Raw genomic sequence first — 20,293 nt, 5'->3', positions numbered from 1 at the left:
GGAATTAATACTGAATACTTTTCAGTTTGTTTTCCCTGAGCCCACAGAAATGTCTTCCAGGATGGATGGAGGCGCTGTGGTCATTTTCTCACATGATTGCACACACTCACGAGAGAGGAAGACAAAGATTTCGTCCTTATTTCCGCCTGTGGGTAGAGTCGCAGCATCTGCAGCTTGTAAAGGCGAGAGAGACAGCACTAAAAGGGAGGAATCATGCCGATGTTCGTGGTCAACACCAACGTGGGCAAAAGCGATGTTCCGGCGGCTCTGCTGTCCGAGGCCACTGAGGAGCTGGCCAAAGCCATGGGCAAACCTGCACAGGTAGGCCAGGAGCGCGCTTATTCATGCTGGACGTATGCCCAACTGGTTATCACTATGAAACTAAATCCCCCTTCATTCTTTTGATGAGCTTGACAGGTTTAATTGACATGCAGAGTGCCATACGACCAACACATGAAACCTGACTGCAGTTAACAGTAGAGATTATATGCATGTCCACTGAATGAATAAGGTTAGCTTGTTGTGCAAGTGTGCAAACACTTGACTGTTATTTGTAAAGAGTTAGCATGGGTAAATGATTGATCAGCGGCGTCAGTTCACTAAACACTCAAAGTTAAAAGCAAATCTTCCATCATGTCATACAAACTGATACTGAATTTATACTATTATTTGCCATCCAAAACGAACAGTTTGTATCGGCGATCTCTATGACACTTCATAACATTAATAGGCCAAGGTTTAACTAGCATGCACATAAATATTCCACATATAAGGAACCAGCTTTCAAATGTGGTAAGGTGTAGCCACCACTAAGGGTAATGCTAATGGGGATTTTAACAAGCATATTTTTTAGACTAAATATCTTTAAATTTTTATTTTTAAAGAATAATATTAAAGAGCATTTTAGACCAATATGTAGGGAAACAATTTTGTAAGTTAAGCTGTCAAATTAATGAACTTAATGAGAAAAAAATCTTAAAATAATTAGAACATTTGACAGGTGTTTTTCTTTATGGTGACTTTACAATAATTTCTTCGGGGTGGGGTTGCAGTGGGGAGGATTTGTTTAAAAAATCCTCACTACAACCTTCACTGTTGTCTATACTTAATATGTGCCTGCCTTTCATAATGCTGAAATGACAAAGTCACATTTAGGCTCTATAAGATCTTCAAAAACTGACACCAGTCACGACTGCTCCACCCAGTGTGGACTGACATCACTTTTGTGTCTCTGTCTTGCATACACCAGTATATTGCTGTGCACATCAACCCTGACCAAATGATGATGTTTGGAGGAAAGGGAGACCCCTGCGCACTCTGCTCCCTCACCAGTATTGGCAAGATCAGCGGCGCTCACAACAAGCAATACTCTAAACTCCTGTGTGGACTGCTCAACAAACACCTGGGCATCTCTCCTGAAAGGTAGCAAACACACACAGCAACCAGTACATTTACTGCTTATCATTTGATAAGTAAAGGTAACATGGTGATAGAAACACATAGACTCAGATACCCCTGTATCTCACTGTTAATGTGCAATCTCATTAGCCTATTTCTCTTTGTGTCTATTTCAGGATTTATATTAACTTTGTAGACATGGATGCAGCCAATGTGGGCTGGAACAACGCTACCTTTGGCTGAGATGGAGGTCAACACACTGAAATAGAAGATCATTCCCGTATTTTCCTATATAGTACAAACATAGTTAAAACTGACAAAATGACAAAGTAAAGACACCTGGTAATCCACTGGTCGATAGACAATATACTGTATCTTAAAAGCACTTAGCAGGACCCTTTAGCTTTGCACTGATGTTTTCTTTTCTTTTCAATTTAAATGCAATAAAACAAACCCTGTAGACTATAAATGAATCTCTGTTTTCCTTGATTGTCTAGACTGGCCAAGACACACTACATTTTACAAGCCCATTTTTTGATGAAATAGTCTACCTCAGGATATTGTCCTTTAGCCTTGAAGGGGAAGCAAATTCAATGTGTGTTATATGTCAGTATATCAGAGTCTGTGACATCATGCAAAAGTATTGCTGATACATGGGCAGATTCATACAGAACTTACAGAAGAAGGAATGCTCTAAATTATATCAGTGTAGCCTAAAAGGCATGACGGAAGACACCAGCTCCCTGTCTACCCTGGCTGTTCCCTGGTCGTCTACGTAAGCACAGAGTGCCCTGTCTGCTGTAGCCTCGACCCTCTACGCCCTAACTGAGTAAGATTTGTGTTCGAGCTATGGTTTAAGTACTGAACTCTGATATTGAAAGTCACAAACAATTAATTATTCTTAATAGAAAAAAAACTATATTTTCTATAGAAAACTGGCCTGTAACTGCAGCTAATCTAACAGTAATTACATTTTAGAAATCAACCTGCATTTTTTTTTTACAGCAGAATCTCAAAGTAGAGGATAAAATGGCAGGCATTTAATCCTTTTTAAAAGTTTGTATGCTCTTCTACCTGTCACCACAATGGGGTAAATTGAGGATCATAAAAATATCCCTAAAATTGACCACTTTATTGGAATTTTCATTCTGACAGTTATGGACACTTGGCAACAGAGTTGATAATGTATTTCAATGGAATCTATTGTACATTGTGACGTTTGACAGTAGAATTCCCCCCAGAAGACAACTTGAGTTGTTTGTATCACTTAAATTACCAACATTTCTATGCCCTCTGAGTGTTGATTCGTTTTTTCATCTTTAACGACTCGATTGTGTATTGTTTTTCACATTGTCACACAATTATACAGCATTCTGCATGTTATAAACGCCCACTGTACCCTGACTTCTTGACAGCATAAACGTCATCACTGCTCTCCAAGCTCATATTAGACCACCAGCTACACATAGGGACCTGGCAGAAATACAGCTGACCTCACACACAGCTATGAAGACCCAGGTCAGCTCAAACGTACGTTTGATCCAGCGGTCGCTGTGTGTCGTCTCGTTTCAAACCAGACTGGTTGCTATGGTAATTGGACGGCTGGGTAGCAAACGGATAGGTAGCGCCTGCGCGAAAGAAAATATCTACCTATTCCAACTAGTTTTTTTTATTTTTTTTTATTTTTATTGTTTTTAAATATTTAGCATACAGTAAATACACGGGATCATACGTGGCAACTTACAGCAGTATAGGGGAAGTGACGTAGTAATGACGTGCCATTGCCCTCTCTCCCTTTATCCTCTTGGGGGAAGTTGAATAGAAATGGCGGATAGACATCCTATCTCGTGGTTGTTATAGCTACGTTGGCGAACTAACAAGAAACAAATGCAGCTGATTTACTATTTAGATGTTAGGTGTGGCTGAGCCAGTTTACTGTTCATGTAGTAAAGTTTCTGTGGCCCGGGCTAAGGTTGGGAGTTCTCCTCGTGCAAACGGTCAGTATTTTGCATACACGGTCATTGCCCGCCATGTGTACTTAACCTAACATAGTAACTTCTAACTTCTAACATAGTTTTGCAGCTTTTGCCATTACTAGCCTCCTGCTGTTTTTAATAACGCTACTTGTGCGTAACAGGATCTGAATTTTGGCCTGCTGCCTGCCTCTTGTAACTATCGTTAGCTAACAGCAATGTGCTTCAGAAAGAGAAGTGATGTAGGATAAATGATAGGTTAAGCAACTCAACTGGGTTTCATTCCTAATCAGTGAGCCAGCATCCCTGGTTTTGCTAACTGCATATACATTTTAACAACGTTAATTCCTGATGGTCCTCCCTAATACCGGCATGAAATAGCTTCAAACTGTGTTACGGTGTGTGTTGTCTGCCTGTATCTCCTCAAGTTAAAACAAATGTCCTCATGTGAAACAGTACCACCTCTATCCGGGTGCTGCATACTTAAAGGCTATGAGCAGTCGGTGATTTGAATTATTGATATTATAATTGCAGTTATAATTTCGATTTAATGGAACTGCAATTAGGCTAAATACATATTTGCCAGACGGCAGCAGGATGAACAGGCTGTGGCTGGGGTGTGTATTGTCTAAGCCAGTGGTTCTCTAACTTTTTTATGTCAAGGACCCCTAAACTGACACAAATTAGACCATGGACCGCATTTGATAAGATTTTGCTTTTAGATGTTTTATTACAGAAAGTGTATGAGACCCATGACTAAAATAGTCATACATTATGCCATTGTGTTACTTGGATGGAATTATAGTGAAAATAAATGATTCGATGGGGACTGGAACACATTCACACACCAATGGCAACCGAGCTGCCATCCAAGGTGCTGATCTCCATCGGGAGCAACTTCGGGTTCAGTGTCTTGATCGAACCTCCAACCTGCTCTACCCTACTCTGCTTCCCATGTGACAGTGCTAACCACTGCACCACCAGTAGCAGTGACAGCAGCCCTCAACCGTGATGTTTTGTAGCCAACCCTAACCTGATCTCTTATCTCTCTGAATAGGGGACAAGTGACAGGTACAGTGCTGTACCAGTACAGCATCACACAAGTCTTTCTGATCGAGGACACCTGTAAGCTGTTGCCAGCCATCTTCAAAGATGTCCAACTGTCTAACCGAAGTATTCAGGACCCAGCTGACTACAACCATGGACTTGGTCCTGAAGAGAACAGTGTTCGAAATAATGAAGATCTTTGAGAACAGCCTACATGACCATCAAATGGAGCTGGCGCAGAAAGGAGAAGAGATTGATCAACTTAAAATAAAGTTACAGACAGCAGAGGTCAAGCTGAGAGAAAGTGATTGTGGAGGCAACAGGGAAGCGGTAATGAATAAAACTCAGATGAATGAAACCCAAACAGCGCCTGAAGATGTTCTAAATGCCTCTGGACAAACTTCTGATGTTCCTGAGATTGACTTTGAAGGTATAGTCTTTAAATGAGGTGAATAACTTGACAAAATATGCTGCTTTCTATTGTGAAAGACAATTTATGATTAAATACAGTCAGTATTTTTTGGAGAGCTACCAGTAAAGAGAGAAACTCCAAGTTTATTACCTGACTTGATAGTGTGTTCAAGACCATTGTAGTATCCACCCGAGTGGACGTTTTCAGAAAAAGACATCAAAGTGAAAAAGTGGAAACTAATCATAAGTACAAATGCATATAATACACAAAATAATTGATTGCACAAAATACTCTCGCCCTTTACTAAGGCACACCTAAAACATCTCTGGTGTTGCCAGATGTTGTCAGTAGGTGCTTAATAAGTTTAATGGTGACCCCCTGTGTTAAATCAATGTGCGACAAGTGATTTCAAGTACAGTAAAAGTACAGTAACCAGTATCAGTCTTAAATTCATGTGAGGGTAGCAAGGAGAAAGCCTTTTTCACTGTGTGCATGTAAATTTCTTACGACAACATTGCAGTAAAATGGATCACGATATTATACGGCTTATGGTTTGTGTCTTTGTGTTTGGGTTTGTGCAGTGCCTGATGACTGGTGTGCTCCCCTGGGCTGCGAGACCTTGGCCAAGCAGGACGACAGCATGTGTCCCAGCATAAGACTGCGACAGCTGTCCATTCCTCTGTGGCAACTTCCAATCATCAAGAAGGAGGTGTGTAACTGAAGGGGGAAATCTGGATGTGGTGGCAAAATCATCCAGAGAGTTCATCTCATTAATTCCTGCTTATACAGACACAGTTCTGCACATACCTGTTTTCTTTGTACTTGGAGATATAACCAATAACATCTGTATTTTAGGTGATTAACTGTGACATTGACTCCCAAACAAAGCATTGCAGGAAATCCAAAAGAGGTGAGTTTCATTCTTAATTAATTCTTTCACTCATTATTTTGTGCTGTAAAGAACTGTACTGTTATCCACAATCCACAAAGGGTTGGTTCACCAAAATGACCTAGAGTGGTTGTCTCTTCATGCAACATGTTGTCAAACATTAGGTTTAAAAAATTCAGCAGAATCATCTCTTTCCAGATAGTAACTCTGAATAATCCACAGAACACACTGTAAAGAGTTTTCATAGGGACTGTCTATACACTAGAATCTTTTTCTTGTCAAAACTGCTCAGGGTGATCTGTGGATTATCCAGAGTACGGGTTGTGATATACAATCCTTTTTACAAATGTGTGGAGTGGCAGTCATAATAGACTGTTTTGTTATATTCATGTCACCTCTCCTTTTTCACTGGTCATTTTTTTTGCAATGTTTTTCTTTCACAGGTTCCTCATTAAACGAAGGGCACAAACACATTATGGGTGGAAGCTTACCAGTGCATGACAAAGGAACTCAACATCCAACAGTAAGAAATGACATCAAACGGCAATATACTGACCTAACAGGCAGTCCTACAGGACGAGGAGGGAGAATTTTAAGAGGAAAAGAGCAAGAAAATACACTGAAGAGTAAAGGAGAGGAAAGAAAAATCACAGCATCTCAGTCCAAGTCTACAGAACAGGAGAGGGTGGGAAAGAACTGTGAAAAAAGGTACTCCTGCAAGTTTTGTAAGAAATTATTTGATACAGAGTTTGGTCGAAGTGTGCATGCACGATTACACAAAAGGTGTCAAGGTTGCAAAAGAGAGTTCCCTTATCCGAGTACGCTTAGGTGTCATAAACAATATTGTGCAAGACTCAAGAAATTGTTGGCAAAAAAAGCACAGTCCACTGACCCTCCAAAGCCTCAGGCCTGTGATGAAGAAAAAACAACGTCACCAAGCAAAAAACAGGTGATCATTACTAAGGAAAGCACACCTTCTTCTAGCAACCACAGTGAATCATCTGTTCAGAAAGCTGGATCCACCAAAAAGCACTCCTGTGTACACTGCAACAGAAAGTTTTGTTCACGTTGGGGGCTCAAAGAGCACATGCGTGTTCATACTGGTGAGAGGCCATTTCCTTGCAGCATGTGCCCAAAGAGATTCCGTGTTAATCGGGCTCTCAAAATGCACATAACGAGAAAACACAAAGACCAAGTGTGTTCCAGTGAGACAAATGCAGGCATTGCACGGACCAAACCTTTAGAGGAGATTGAAGATGATCGAGAGGATTTGATTTCTCCCAGCAAAGATGCAAGTCGAGCAGTCAACCACACCAAAGTTAAGAGAGGACGCGAAGCAGACAAAAGGCACAGTTCAAGATGGCAAACAATGGGCACACGCTGCTCTAATGGTTTCACCTGCCTGTTGTGTCAGAAGCTCACGAGAAACAAATACCTGTTGATTGAACACTTTTGCATCCACACAGGAGAGAAGCCCATCAAATGTGACAGGTGTCCTGCAAAGTTTCGTTCTCGTGGACAGCTTTACATACACAAAAAAAGGTACCATAATCCCATGATACGGTGTGAGAAGTGTGTGAAGAAATTCACCTCACAAAGAAGTTATAATAAGCATGTGTCTAATTGTAACAGGAACTTTCCTAATTTCTGCAAGGTTTGTGGAAAAGGCTTTGTCACTGAAGGACGCCTCAGAAACCACATGGAGCGTTGCAATCAGAAAGCCAGGGTACAGTTAGCATCACCTGTCTGTGGAAACTGAAACACTGGATGTTGTCATTTAAGCATGTAATGATTGATGGGGTTTTTCCTGCATTTAACATTTTTTTCAGCTGTTCTGTTTGTTTGTTTTTCTATTTTGAGATGTTGTTGTCATATTCTCCATCTCTGTCAAAGGTTAAATCAGTACTGTAAAACCAGTAATAAAAAGACAGGCGACATAAAGGGTTTCGGCAAATGTCAAGTCAGCAAGCTATTTTGATACCAAATGAAAAATGCATACTTCATTGAAATCCTGTCCACATGCAGCAGTATGGAATAGAACCACAGACTGAACCCTGCAAGTCTTTTGATAGTGACTGTAGTTAAACATCACACTTACTGTGTCATTTCAATCTAAAGTAAGAGTCCAGATGTACAGAGGGGTCCAGTCCACCACCAAGAACATTTATTAATATTACAAATATATTCACTAATAATGTGAAAAACTTTGTACAGGGGTAGGTGAATAAAACATACACAGCACATGTATAATCTTATATTGTGATAGTGACACATACTGTGATACAGTAAATTCTTTCAGGAAACCCAATTCAGAAACCATTTACAGAGAAAAAATATGTGATGGAAATGTGTGTTTTTGGCTAATTAATTCCTTCTTTCTTAACAAATCGAGGTATTTCATCACATTGATGGAAGTCATGTAAATCCAATATTGCCTTATAGCAGACCTGCTCTTTTACAACAATATTGGCTACAATGGTCAAATACATACCAAAAAAACAGCTACCTCAGTGGAAGCTGTACAACAAAATCGGTCGTCTCACAGTATACACAATCGTTAAATCCCCCAACCTGGTTGTATTTACTGAAAGTAAATGTTCAGACATCTGTACGTATTTCTCTACTGTTTGCCTTAACCAGAGCTTGTGCTATTTTGGTATCAAGTCTATGGGTTTTAGCAAAATCACTCAAAGAATCTTTCAGATTGCTCCAGAGTGTCTGGTGATGTGCCCGGTTGTGGAGTCAGGCGTTTGGGCAAGGCTTTGCAATTGACTGTATTTATCTCTCCTGTTACTTGACAGATATCTGAAGATGTTCCATTGTTGAGGACTTCTTACATTCAAAGTTATTTCATCTGATGCTTGAGTTCTGAAACAAGCCAGAGCAGATGTGAACATATTTTACGGTTTTAACTGCGAAGTTTTATTTTGTATGGGTTGTATTTTTTTTTTTTTTGCATTGATCCACATGGACATCAAAAAATGGTTTTAGAAGCCTAGTGTTCTTTTTTCTTAAATAAGTGTTTTCAACATAACCCCAATAAAAAAAACATTTTATACCTTGTCTTGTATATTGTTTGAGTAATGTGAATTATGGAGTTTCCAGAAATGTAAGGTTGTAGTAAGAGATTAATCTGAATGTCTGTCATACAACATTACACATGATTTATTTTGTATCTGCAGTATCTGAATCCCTCCTCAGCTTTCTTATCGCGAGACTTGTAACGATTATCACATCAGAGACCCCAACCTGCTAGCCGGACGACGAGTCGCCACATCTTTGAATGTGACAGAAGTGTTTTTATGGTTTTAATGTTAGCTATTGAAGATATTTGGCCACCGATTGTCAAGAGCCATTGCTGAACTGCGTCTTTGGTTGTTTCCATTGCATTTACACAGTTAGCTTGAGTGCTAGCTAGAACGGGCTAGGACTGGCTACGCTTCATTGGCTCCCTTGTTTACACGTTAGCTAACATGTCGTTACACTAGCTAACACCGAATGCATTGCCTGTTTACAGCCTGTTTTCTTGCAGCTTGATAGGCGTTGACTGTGTTTATGTACTTAAACTATGCAAACTATCTCTCTGCATTACACCGCATTACTTGTCATCACTGTACATAACAGTAGCGTTAGCTTATAGGATAAAGCATTGACACCATAGCTGTATTGAGATCGCTAAAAACGCCGCACAGGTTGACTATCAAGATATATTTAACCACAAGGAGGTTATAAAAGCAAATAGCTGCGATAGAAGACGATGGAAGTGGCGTAGTTACTTAGCATGGCAACATCTCATGGCAGTTCATAGATGCCACAGCAGAGGAGTGTACAGTGGTAACCACATCGTCCCTCAACAGCCTCTGGAGGCCAACCATAGAAGAAAACAGCGGTGTCAATCAGTCGTTGATATTAAAACATCACCACTGAAACAAAAGACAATGGAGTCTGTGAGGAGTGCTTTCCACACTCAACTGGCCACCGTCATGGACTCCCTGCTGGCAGCCGCTGTGTGCGAGATCGCAAAGATCTTTGAGGGCAGCCTGTGTGAACAGCAGGCGGAGCTAGCGCAGAAAACAGAGGAGATCTCCATCCTCCGAGGCAAGCTGGAGAAAGTCGAGAGGAGGCAGAAGGCGAAGGGTGGAGGGAGCGAGGAGGGGGAGATGTCATCAGGAGACAGAGATGGTAGCTTGAGGCAGCAGACCCTGACAGGATCAGGTAACACAGCTCACTTGGTCTTATTCAAGTCAGGACAACTGGACAACCCACTTTGGTCAATGTCATTGTAGGAAAGAAGAATAAAAAAAAAGCTTCATACAAGTGGACAAACATTCAGTATGCTCATAGTCCAGGATAATCTTGTTTCCAAGGCTGTACCTCAAACCAATCTATCTTTTTATCTATGCCTGCTATGTCTTGCATGGTTGCAAAGATTAAGATTAAGCTTTACCTTTTTTGTCTGTGATTATCTAGCATTTAAGAACTTTCACTACTGAAAAACACTGACCTACACTTTTCTTGCACAGGGCTGAATGTGGGAAAGGATGTGTCTTCTCATTCAGCCCCAGTAGACGGACTCAGTCAGAGCCTCAGCGGGCTTAAAGAGGAGGTCACAGGCCAGGACGGAGCTTCAGTAAAACATGAGGTCAGACCAGATCCTGTCCTGATTCAAAAGTTGGCTGTTAAATAAACTGAAGTCATTAAGCCATTATGATTTCTGAACAGGGAGCACAAAGTGATCCTGCCTTGCTGTTGGCTTATGAGCATCTTACAGACCTGTTTTGCTTATTCTCCACAGCGTGCTGGATCACGGCATACCCTGGGGTCTGTCGCAGTCCAAGCCCCAGAGGGAAGCCTTGCTTCTGTGGACCAGCGGCAGATAGATACCCTGTCTGCCACACAAGCCAAGGCCAAATGTAAGAAGGCACTACATTCTTCTCCCGCCATTGACTGTTTTTGACTTGAAAATTGACTTTTCGATGCTAAAGATGACCTTGAAATTCTTCTGAGTGTAAGGGTATTTTATTATAGGTGTTTAGATGAAAGGGCATCAATTGTCCTTTTCCCCCTAATTTCTCTGCAGTGTCTCATTGGGATCAGAGCAGTCGCAGTGCAGACCACAGACCCCTCCAGGATCAAGCCTCCACCCCTTTTCTCTCCATATCCCAGAGCGGACGTTGCTCCCCCAGGCCTGACCCAAGCCTAGCTCAACCAGGGGAGTGGTTACCAGGGTTGGACGCCAGCCGAGGTGGGGTGTCCGGTCTGGAGAACCTGCAGGCAGATGGCACCAGCTGCTCTGGTCCAGCTAGCAGCAGCACTGGCACAGACGCACCCTGCTTCCGACCTGGTTTTGGTTCTGACGAGACCAGCAACGAAGATGACGATAGCTCTTTCCCTTTCCTGGACCAGGAGCCTGAGAACCAGAACTCTAATCAGAACTCAGTGCAGGGCCAGGGCGTGGGGCAGAGGGGGGCTCGGCAGATTCAACCCCAAGCCCCCTCTGGCGAATCACCATGGAGACCCAGAGACGACAGGGGCGGTAGAGGCCCCATCAATCACACACGACGGGTCACAACCTTTGGCAACAGAGACCCTCTCCGACCACAGTCCAACTCGCAGTCGCTCACGCTGCGACACACAAACACTCTCAGCCACCCTGCAGCTCCTGGTGGAGGGAACGGGCGACCTTACACCTGCCCATACTGTACCAAGTGTTTCACCTACCCTTCCCACCAGCGCAGACACCTTTTACGCCACACAGGAGTCCGACTGCACCCCTGTCAGTTTTGTGACAAGAGCTTCCTCACTCCCTCTGAGCTTACTGTGCACACTCGCACACATACAGGCGAGCGGCCTTTTGGATGCGCTCAGTGTGGCAAACGTTTTGCCCGCAGTGGGAACTTGAGAGCCCACCAACGGGATGTCCACATGGGGAAGAGGCCCTTTGCTTGCACAGAGTGTGGGAAGAGATTTGCCCACAGGGGGAACCTGAGGGTGCACAATCACAGAGTCCATCAAGGAGATCCCTACTACATGGATGATCAGCAGGAGCCTGACATGGGCCCTAATCCCATTTGAAAATATTTCTGCACTTTTAAACCCAAGGAACTTGTTTCAGGATTGCCTTTTGTGTCCCACTTAAACTTATTACTGAACACTTAAAACAGTTTGAAAGTATTTAAGGTTTTTGTTTTATTATTTTTGTTTTTCAAATTTTATGTGGGACAACCATAGCGTTAACCACCATAACATTTTATTTTATGTAAAGTAAATTTTGTTTGAGTTTTTTAAGTATGATTCAATGTCAGGATTATGGGTCACACTAAAAGGAAAAGCTTTGTATTTAACTGTATTGTAAATGACTGGATATAATCATCCGTGAATAAGAAATATTGGCTATTGTTGTAAAGAACGTATTTTCTCCAGGATGACCCTATCCTCCAATGATGTTCCTCCCTCTCAGTGGAAAGTCACTGAACAGATCTGAGTAACTTTACATTACTTGAAGTGAAATAACTGCAAAATAATGCTTTTCATAAAGCTAATAAAGAGTCTAGTTGATATTAGATTTAGACACGTGGCATGCAGAGGTAGGATAGCACGTCTCTTCCTTCACAGTTGTGCTTATGTACTGCCCTTCTCCTCAAACTTTTATTTTGACTGTGTTGTAAATTGGAAACGTGTTAATGCAACAAGTACATGACATACGTGTTGTTAAAGAAGAACTGTGCTTTTATTTTACATCCTGTTTTTGCAAAGTGAAATTAAATAATATACTCACGGACAAACTATGTGATCTCAGCCTGAAACATTAATGTTTTGCACAGTGAAGTCATGTTGTTGCACTATTCTTTGCCAGACACCAGGGGGCAGTGTCAACATACAAAGGATTTATAGAAGTGGTTTTCGACAGCATTGCAAATAGATTTTTGATAAAAGTGTTGCTCTCAGCATGTTTTTACCATGTGCCCTATATTTTCAGATCTTTTTCCCTGACGTATGCACTTGTGTCATCATGCCATCTCTCTCATGGTCATGGTCTTCAAGCATGTGCATATAAGGCAAAGTCAAAATGTGATTGTGAGAGTCCTTGGGTTATTGTGTTTACCGTCACAAAATCGAATTTCTGAGCTACAGTTTGGCAGTGTGTAAAAACGTGAGCAGTTTTTTGTTATAGCCATCACCTTTAACTGAACCATGACATTTTTAACTCAGCCTCTCGTAAAGGATAGGTTCACATATTTTCAAGTCTGTCATGAAACAATATTCACATGCCCTCGTGTATCATCAATCCCTGCAAAAGTCCAGCAGAAGCTTATATGAGGCTTCAGTAGCCTGAATTAGTCAAATCAAGTGGGTATCTACCAAATGTACCCTGTTTTTAGTTTGAAATGTAATCTTTGCATTGGTATCCATCCACTGCTGCTCAACAAGGAAACACTGTCTGGATGGTGGAAACACAAAGAAGGGATTTTGTACTAATAAGACTGTAACTTCGGAAAATACCGACTCAATTTGATTACCTCAGACTGCTGCAGCCTTGCTGTGTGTTTTGTGCCCTATCACTTACACAAATACCTACATTAAAATGCCTCGAGCACATGGGATGTGTGGAGGTTGATGAGACATTTGTACCCCGTCTCTCACTCACTCTCCCTTTCACACACAGTCTCAACTGCTGAGCGAGGCTTGGCCAAGCTTCTGCCCATGTATTCCCCAGGCTGCTGAGTCCTTGGTTTGCCCATTGAAAGATCACATCCAGTGACCTCCCCTCCCCCAGGGCTCACCTGTGTCCTGTCTCTCCTCCTGGTTTTTACGCTCACAGTTATAAAAATGAAACCATTTTAAGAGTGCGCAGCCAAAGGCCAACCCTACATGGCTCTAATGCAGGACAGAGAGAAAGACAAACATTGATAGGAATGGGTGCATGTCTTGCTTATAGAGTTTTATATTTATGGATTTATGAGTCAGATCAGATGTGCGTGCGTGCGTAAACTTCTGTTAATGTGAGAGGATTGAATCCCCACGAAGTAAAGCTGCAGGCTCTTACAGACCATTTAGGTGAATGAACTGTATAAGTACTGTATTTATGTGCAGATGAAAGCGTCGGGCCAGATAGAAACCCAAATCTATACGCAGATTTTAGGTCTCAAAATAGGTGTGTGCGTGTGTGTGTGTGTGTGTGTGTGTGTGTATTCATAGGCAGGGCTCACATAGGCTTTGCAGTGTTTTCTGTTTGTATATTTGGTTATGTGTAATCTCCTTTTTTAAGCAAAGCTGCTTAAAGAAAAAAAAGGGGGGGGGCAACAAATGAACAGTTGACCAGACTGGAAGGACTAAACACTAGGGGTGCTTTGAATTTATGTGATAAATGCATTGCATAAAGGTGCGTTGTATGTAGAAATTTTATCAATACACCCACTCAAAACAATAATTTTTACCCATGTTTGCCCTCTGGCACTGCGTAAAACCATATAAAATAATTTGACCCAGGACTAATGGGTCCACAGTCCATTCCTCCAGTGATTTGACTTGGTTTACATTAGACCTTTCTGTTTGTTCTCACCATCTGCCTGTAATAATAACCATGTCCTAGTCAGTGTTTATCACCAGGCCATGGTGTTATCATTCTGTTCTCCTGCAGGGATAAGGCTATAATGTGCTCTTTACCTTTTATGTCACCATGTTTCAGTTTATTTCTCCTGCCCCCGAGGCTGCTGCTTTAATTTACCAAGAAAAAGAAACACACACTCAACCTCCTGCCATCTCCTTGCCCTTGGCCCAAAGAGTCATTCCATCACCATCCCATAATCCTCCAGGAGTAAAATTATCCCCCTGACACCCAGTTACTGCACCCTCCTCCCCAAACATGTCATACAGATGTAAAAAAAAAAAAAAAAAAGGAGGAGGAAATATTTACCCCCATTCAGCTGGAGATGTATATGTGCATGTGAGGAATCAGTCACATTATACTCCTGGATATTGTATGTGTTTCTTTTTGTATGTGCATGCACCTAACTGTCTTCATCGATTCCATTTTCAAACATGCTGAAGTGAGTGTTTTCATGCATGTTATGGTTGTATTTACGTGTGTACACTTACCAGCTTCTTTCTGTGTGCGTGTCGTGCTATCCCTTATATCCTTTTAGCGTTGCCCCAAGGCTGCTCATAATCTACCCAGTCCCACCACTCCCCAGGGGCTGTGGTTTCATGCGGGTTGCCATTACTGTAGTGAAACCCCCCTTTAGGGGATTACAGTGCTGTCTCCCGCTCAAGGCACTGAGTTGATCCATCGTCTGCTGACTGTATTTAAGCACTCGCTTAATGTGCTAATAGTGTTAGACTGGGGAGACGCAGCAGAGCTTTTAACTTTCATCTTCTAAAGCTCTTTGTCTGTTGGAAATGCTGATTTCATGGCTGCCGGCTTAAATCCATCAGTAATCAGTCACAATCACAAAATAGTAAGTGAGGTTCTGAATGCAGTGGACTTTATGTGTACATGTTTTTTTTTGTGTGTGTGTGTGTGTGTATGTATCCAAGGCACTGAAGAGCAGTCACTGGGTCACGGTTACTAGGTTGAATCTCCTCCAAGCAGTGGAGTTGCCTGTTTCTCTTCACATTTTGGGGGTCACAGAGCACGATGGAGGGGTGGAGTGGGAGTACATTATCTTCCTCCGTCAGAGTTCCTGGGTTTTCCAAGTCTGCGTGTGTGTGAGTGTCTGCACGACTGAGTGCGTGTTCTCCATAGGCTGCTCTTGGGTTGCTAAGCAACCCTGTGTCTGCACATTGGAGTGGGGGTGGGAAAGGAGAGAAGCAGCAGGTCAACAGAGACAGACACTCACAAGCATTGCTGCGTCTGATTGGACACATTGGTGCTTCTGATGAATGATGCTGATCATTATCATGTCGACTGCCTGAATTGTGTTTGGGTCGCAAAGTCCTCTCCCTCCCTCTACAGAAGGTTAAGTCCATTTATCAGTATCAGAAACAGATATTCCACTTCTCTTACACACCGCTAAGAGAGGGGTGAGGATGGGAGTGTCCACTATGTTTGACCTGTTTTCCAATCTATATAAAACAATTATACTTCCACACAGAGACATCACTTCCCTCTCACATACAATCAGCTTTGATGATGGGAACGAGACTAGCCAAAACATCTGCTTCTCAAAGACTGGAGGACAAATATTAGGCCTTGTTTCCAAAGATGGGTACAATAATTAATATCTGTCATACATTTAGAAAAACTTTCAGTCTACATGCAAAACTCCTGGGTACCACTTGTGTATTTTTTTGAGACAAGATGAATGTGGGTTTACTTTATGTCCATTTTTTAGTGTGTTTCTGTGTCTGTTGATCTGATGACATATTAAAAGCTTCAGAATAAAAATAATAATAATAATAAACACTGTGGTTCTGTTCCTGCTGAGCACAGATAAATATTTAATGTCTTAAACTCTGGGATAAACAGTCATTAGAAATCTTATGCACAACCCTTTTGTTTATGTTAAGGGTCGGAGCTACTTACAACTGATCTGTGAACTAAACATGAGTCTTCTGCGATTCAACAGATCGGCTGTAAATCACCACTTTTTTTCACTTCATTTTGAATCTGTTTTTCACCATAAATGTTCACTATAAAATGCAGACCCCAGCAATCAAGACAGAACATCCTTTCCTCAACTAAGAGTGTTGTGTCCTCTCCCAGTCTGACTATTAAAAAAGATAATGTGCAGACTTGGATGACCCCCACCCTCTCTACTGAAGGAGATGATGTGAGGACACAGTTCAGCTCAGATTCACTCCAGGGCAATGGGTCCAAGTGACGTTGGGGATGGTGGGTGGTCACACTCTGCTGTCACCAAGGTAACGGGAGTAGTTCGAGGCCAAGCCTTCACGGCTGAATGGCACAGTCGCTACGGGAGACAGACCCAAGACTGCTGTCACACAGGCCCAGGGTCAGACATGGCAGGTTAACAAACAGAGCCAGATTTACTGTACCTGGACAAACCTGCCACATGATGATGATGATGGTGATTACTGTGTTAAAGGGATTATTACTCTGATGGTGAGGATGTTACAGTGCCAGACTGAGGACATGTTAGGGAGTCTGGCTGATGATGTTAGTGTTTGTCTTACTGTAACTGCCTGTGCCCCATGCCACTAAGATTTTTCTAGTAAAATAATTGGATTTTAGGACATTGAAATAAACATGTCAAATGGATTTTTAAATTTAGTGTAATCTCTGATCAGCCGTTGATCACAGAATGTATTCATTGGCTTTTCTCTGTTGTGCAAACACATCTTTTAAATAAAAAAAAACCCTAAAGGCTTGTTTCACCCAAAATAAAAAACTTTTTTTTCACCTGTGGAAAATTCAACACCATCATTTCTCTCTCCACAAACAGAGAATCATCACCCAGTTTTAAATCCTGTTTCAGTTTTTAACCCCCGTTTTCCAGCAGCAGTAGGCAACTGTTTTCAGCAAACAAGCTCAACTTACTGTATCCGCACTAGGTTACCTGTCAGCACCAAATGCAGACAGACAATACCTACTAGCTGGTGAGGAAAGTTGAACATCTACAGTAGCAAGGTAAAGCAGATATTTATCTTCTCATTTGTAGGTGGAGGACAAGCCAGAGCTAAAAGGTCAGTGAACGTCAGTAATTCGGCTAGAAACACTGTGTGTCTGCTGAATGTTTAGTTACTAGGCAACCGTTAGCAATAGGAAATGCTTTACGGCTAAATATGTCAAGAATGTTTTGGAGCGTGTTTGGAGAGTTTTGTGCTCCAAAATAGCCGAAAGTTGATTAATGCTGCTTTATGTTTACCTATTAGTTATTTCTGTTTGTTTATGTCTTACAAACTGCCGCCGTGTGGCTCTCTATGGGTTGAATATTTCCGGCAGGTGGTACTTCTGGCTAAATGCTAATCAGTGATGTCACAGCAGGTGTTTTCCGTCAACTGTCAAAGGACAGAAAAATTATGGGGGTTAAACCTGAAGAGATTTATTTATGATTTTATTCCCACTGCAATCAATTCAAAACTACCATATCCTTTGTGTAATTGTGTCTACATCTTTTATGCTAGCGTATGTACTACCATGGTGTGTAGGTTGACATTTTATTTCCTATTTATTCAATTGGTTAAATGAAAACCCAAGTTTCCAGGGCTACAATTTAAGATTATTTTTGATTGATTAATCTATCCCTTTGTTCCATGAATTGATTTGTTTTTAGTTTATAACTGTTAAATGTCAGAAATAGTGGAGATGCCATCACAGGTTCTGAGAGCCCAATGTGAGGTCTTCAAACTGCTTGTTTTGTCTGAACAACAGTACACAACTCAAGGACATTCAATTTAAAATGATTTAACTCAGAAAAAATAAGAAAAGTATCATACTTGAGGTGGAACCAGCTTGTGTTTGGCATTTGTACTTCAAATTACTTAAATGCTTAATCGCTTACCAAAATGATTAATTTTGTGCAACCACCCTCTTCACCATTACAAATCACCTTTCTTAATTGAGTGAACAACAGATTGAACAGGGACAATTGCAAAATGGACTTAAAAGGAACAACTTTAGATACTTTATGCAGAACTATAACATTGATGATATCCAAATATGTCTTTATAGCTTTAGTCAATCTACAGAGTTATACCAAAAGATATAACAGCGTGTCAAAGAATACTGGAAACAATAAAACATCTGTAGTATTTCTCACCTCTCCCTCTCTGCCTTGGGTTTGGCAAAAGGGTCAGATCTTACACTGATGAGACCTTCAGTAAGAGCTAAACACCAAACCTTATGGGTTTATGGATTTAACCAGAGGGGGATTTTGGTGGCATATGGTTGGGGTGAATAGGTGGAGGTGCGCAGGTAGAACAGTAGCTATATATGGGAAACAGTGGGTGGGCTTAGGGGAGCTTTGTGGTGGATGTTAGACTGGTGGGGGGCAGTTAGAAGGGCAGATATGGCAGTGGTGTGTGGAGCATTGCCCATCATTGGTAAGTAGTGGATGGGGGAGGGCGATGCTGGCAGTCTTGGAGTAAGTCAGATAAACAGCTCTTCTTGTTCCCTGCTGTGGGGGGGTTTAAAGCCTGATGGCAGACAGCCAGCACCAGTGATGGCACCAACTGTCACTGGCAGCCCCTCACTCTCTGCTGCCACGCTGACTGAAGCCTCCGTGTGTGTGTTGGTGTGTGAATGTAAGTGTTTCTCTTACAGTCACTGGTCATTTCTGGTAGTGGATATTTTTTTATATTGATATGCTGTATATCGCAATATGGCAAATGAATGCAAGATCACATATGAAATAATCAAACTGATTAATGCAAATTAGGAGTGGATCGATACCTAAAGGGTTTATACTACTGATACTAAATCTTATTTTGAGTATGGATACTACCAAGTAGAACAGAAACGATTAATACATTGGTTAACTGACAGAAAATGAATCAGCAGCTCTTCTGATAGTTGATTAATCACAAGCAAATTTTACATATTCCAACTTCTGAAATGTGAACATTTGCTAGTTCTCTTAGTCCTCTATGTTGTTAAATAATGAACATCTTTGAGTTTTGGAGTGTTGGTCTGACCAAACAAGCAATTTGAAGACGTCAACATGGGCACTGTGAAATTGTGATGGGCATTTTGCGCTATTATTTAACGTCTTTTAGACTGAATGATATATAGATAAATCAACAAAATCGATAATGAAAGTCAGTCTTAGTCACTATATGCTATCAATAAGATCAATACAAAACAACTGATCCATCTCATGTTAGCGCACGTCCTGGGCACATGAACACTCTTTAGTGGCTGCACTCTTTGTTTGAGTGTAGAAATCACTTTGTTGGGTCAGAAAATACAGATAATAATTTTTTTCTTACCATTAAACCATTTACCATTAAATAAAACCCCCATAAAACCACAACTTGTTTATATGCTTTGGTTTTTGTATGGATTAAACAAACAGGATAACACATGTTAATTACTGAGCTTTAGAGGTGCTGGTAGGCAAACTTTTCAGTCTTTATGCTAAGCTAAGCCAACAGACTGCTGGCGGTAGCTTCATATTTATCAGACACATATGAGGGTGGTATCGATTTTTGCATCTAGGCTAACTCTCAGCAAGAAAGTGAATAAGCATATTTCCCAAAAGTTGAACAACAGAAAATTGTAGAACAATAACTCGATAAGATCATATCATGACATTGCCCAGCCCTACTTTCTATGCAGATTTGCGTTGAAGACATTCTGCTGTGTATTAAAACCTGTGTGTGTGTCAGTGGTGTGTTAGTCGTCTTTGTGCTAATTTAATTATGTCTCCAGGTGAATCCACCAGTAGTCGCTGTACTGTGGTTCATATTCTGCACTCAGTCAAGTGAAACAGTCCTACTCTCATCCTCTCTCCTGCCCTCTCTGCTTTCTCTCCCATTAGTCACAACCTTATAAGACACTCAGCCACTTCCGCTCAGCCATCCACTCCTCCATCCCTCTCTGTTTCCTTATCATATTTAATCACCTGCAGTCAGTGGTCAGGCAGATCTCAACTCTGCGATGATTGGCTGTGC

At 41.5% G+C, this 20,293-nt stretch overlaps 2 protein-coding genes across 2 annotated transcripts; both read left to right on the top strand.

Annotated features, from left to right (window-relative positions):
* The first annotated feature begins 141 nt into the window (after positions 1–141).
* On the top strand, positions 142–1,867 carry mif (macrophage migration inhibitory factor). Its single transcript, XM_070913257.1, has 3 exons — positions 142–321; positions 1,250–1,422; positions 1,575–1,867. The coding sequence occupies exons 1-3, from the start codon at positions 214–216 to the stop codon at positions 1,639–1,641; spliced, it is 348 nt and encodes a 115-aa protein (XP_070769358.1). The 5' UTR covers positions 142–213; the 3' UTR covers positions 1,642–1,867.
* Positions 1,868–9,513: 7,646 nt separating this feature from the next.
* On the top strand, positions 9,514–11,815 carry LOC139291787 (uncharacterized). Its single transcript, XM_070913893.1, has 4 exons — positions 9,514–9,934; positions 10,243–10,361; positions 10,515–10,632; positions 10,800–11,815. Exons 1-4 carry the CDS (start codon positions 9,514–9,516, stop codon positions 11,792–11,794), a joined length of 1,653 nt encoding a protein of 550 aa, XP_070769994.1. The 3' UTR covers positions 11,795–11,815.
* Positions 11,816–20,293: the final 8,478 nt, after the last annotated feature.

Source organism: Enoplosus armatus, chromosome 10, assembly GCF_043641665.1.
Source record: "Enoplosus armatus isolate fEnoArm2 chromosome 10, fEnoArm2.hap1, whole genome shotgun sequence".
In the NCBI taxonomy this organism is placed as follows: Eukaryota; Metazoa; Chordata; class Actinopteri; order Centrarchiformes; family Enoplosidae; genus Enoplosus; species Enoplosus armatus.
This window is presented reverse-complemented; position numbering and strand designations above follow the sequence as displayed.

Coding starts and splice junctions, on each gene's coding strand:
- mif (XM_070913257.1), top strand. CDS start 214: ATGCCGATGTTCGTGGTCAACACCAACGTGGGCAAAAGCGATGTTCCG. Junction 322..1,249: donor CCATGGGCAAACCTGCACAG/GTAGGCCAGGAG, acceptor TGCATACACCAG/TATATTGCTGTGCACATCAA. Junction 1,423..1,574: donor CTGGGCATCTCTCCTGAAAG/GTAGCAAACACA, acceptor TGTCTATTTCAG/GATTTATATTAACTTTGTAG.
- LOC139291787 (XM_070913893.1), top strand. CDS start 9,514: ATGGCAGTTCATAGATGCCACAGCAGAGGAGTGTACAGTGGTAACCAC. Junction 9,935..10,242: donor GCAGACCCTGACAGGATCAG/GTAACACAGCTC, acceptor TTTCTTGCACAG/GGCTGAATGTGGGAAAGGAT. Junction 10,362..10,514: donor GAGCTTCAGTAAAACATGAG/GTCAGACCAGAT, acceptor TATTCTCCACAG/CGTGCTGGATCACGGCATAC.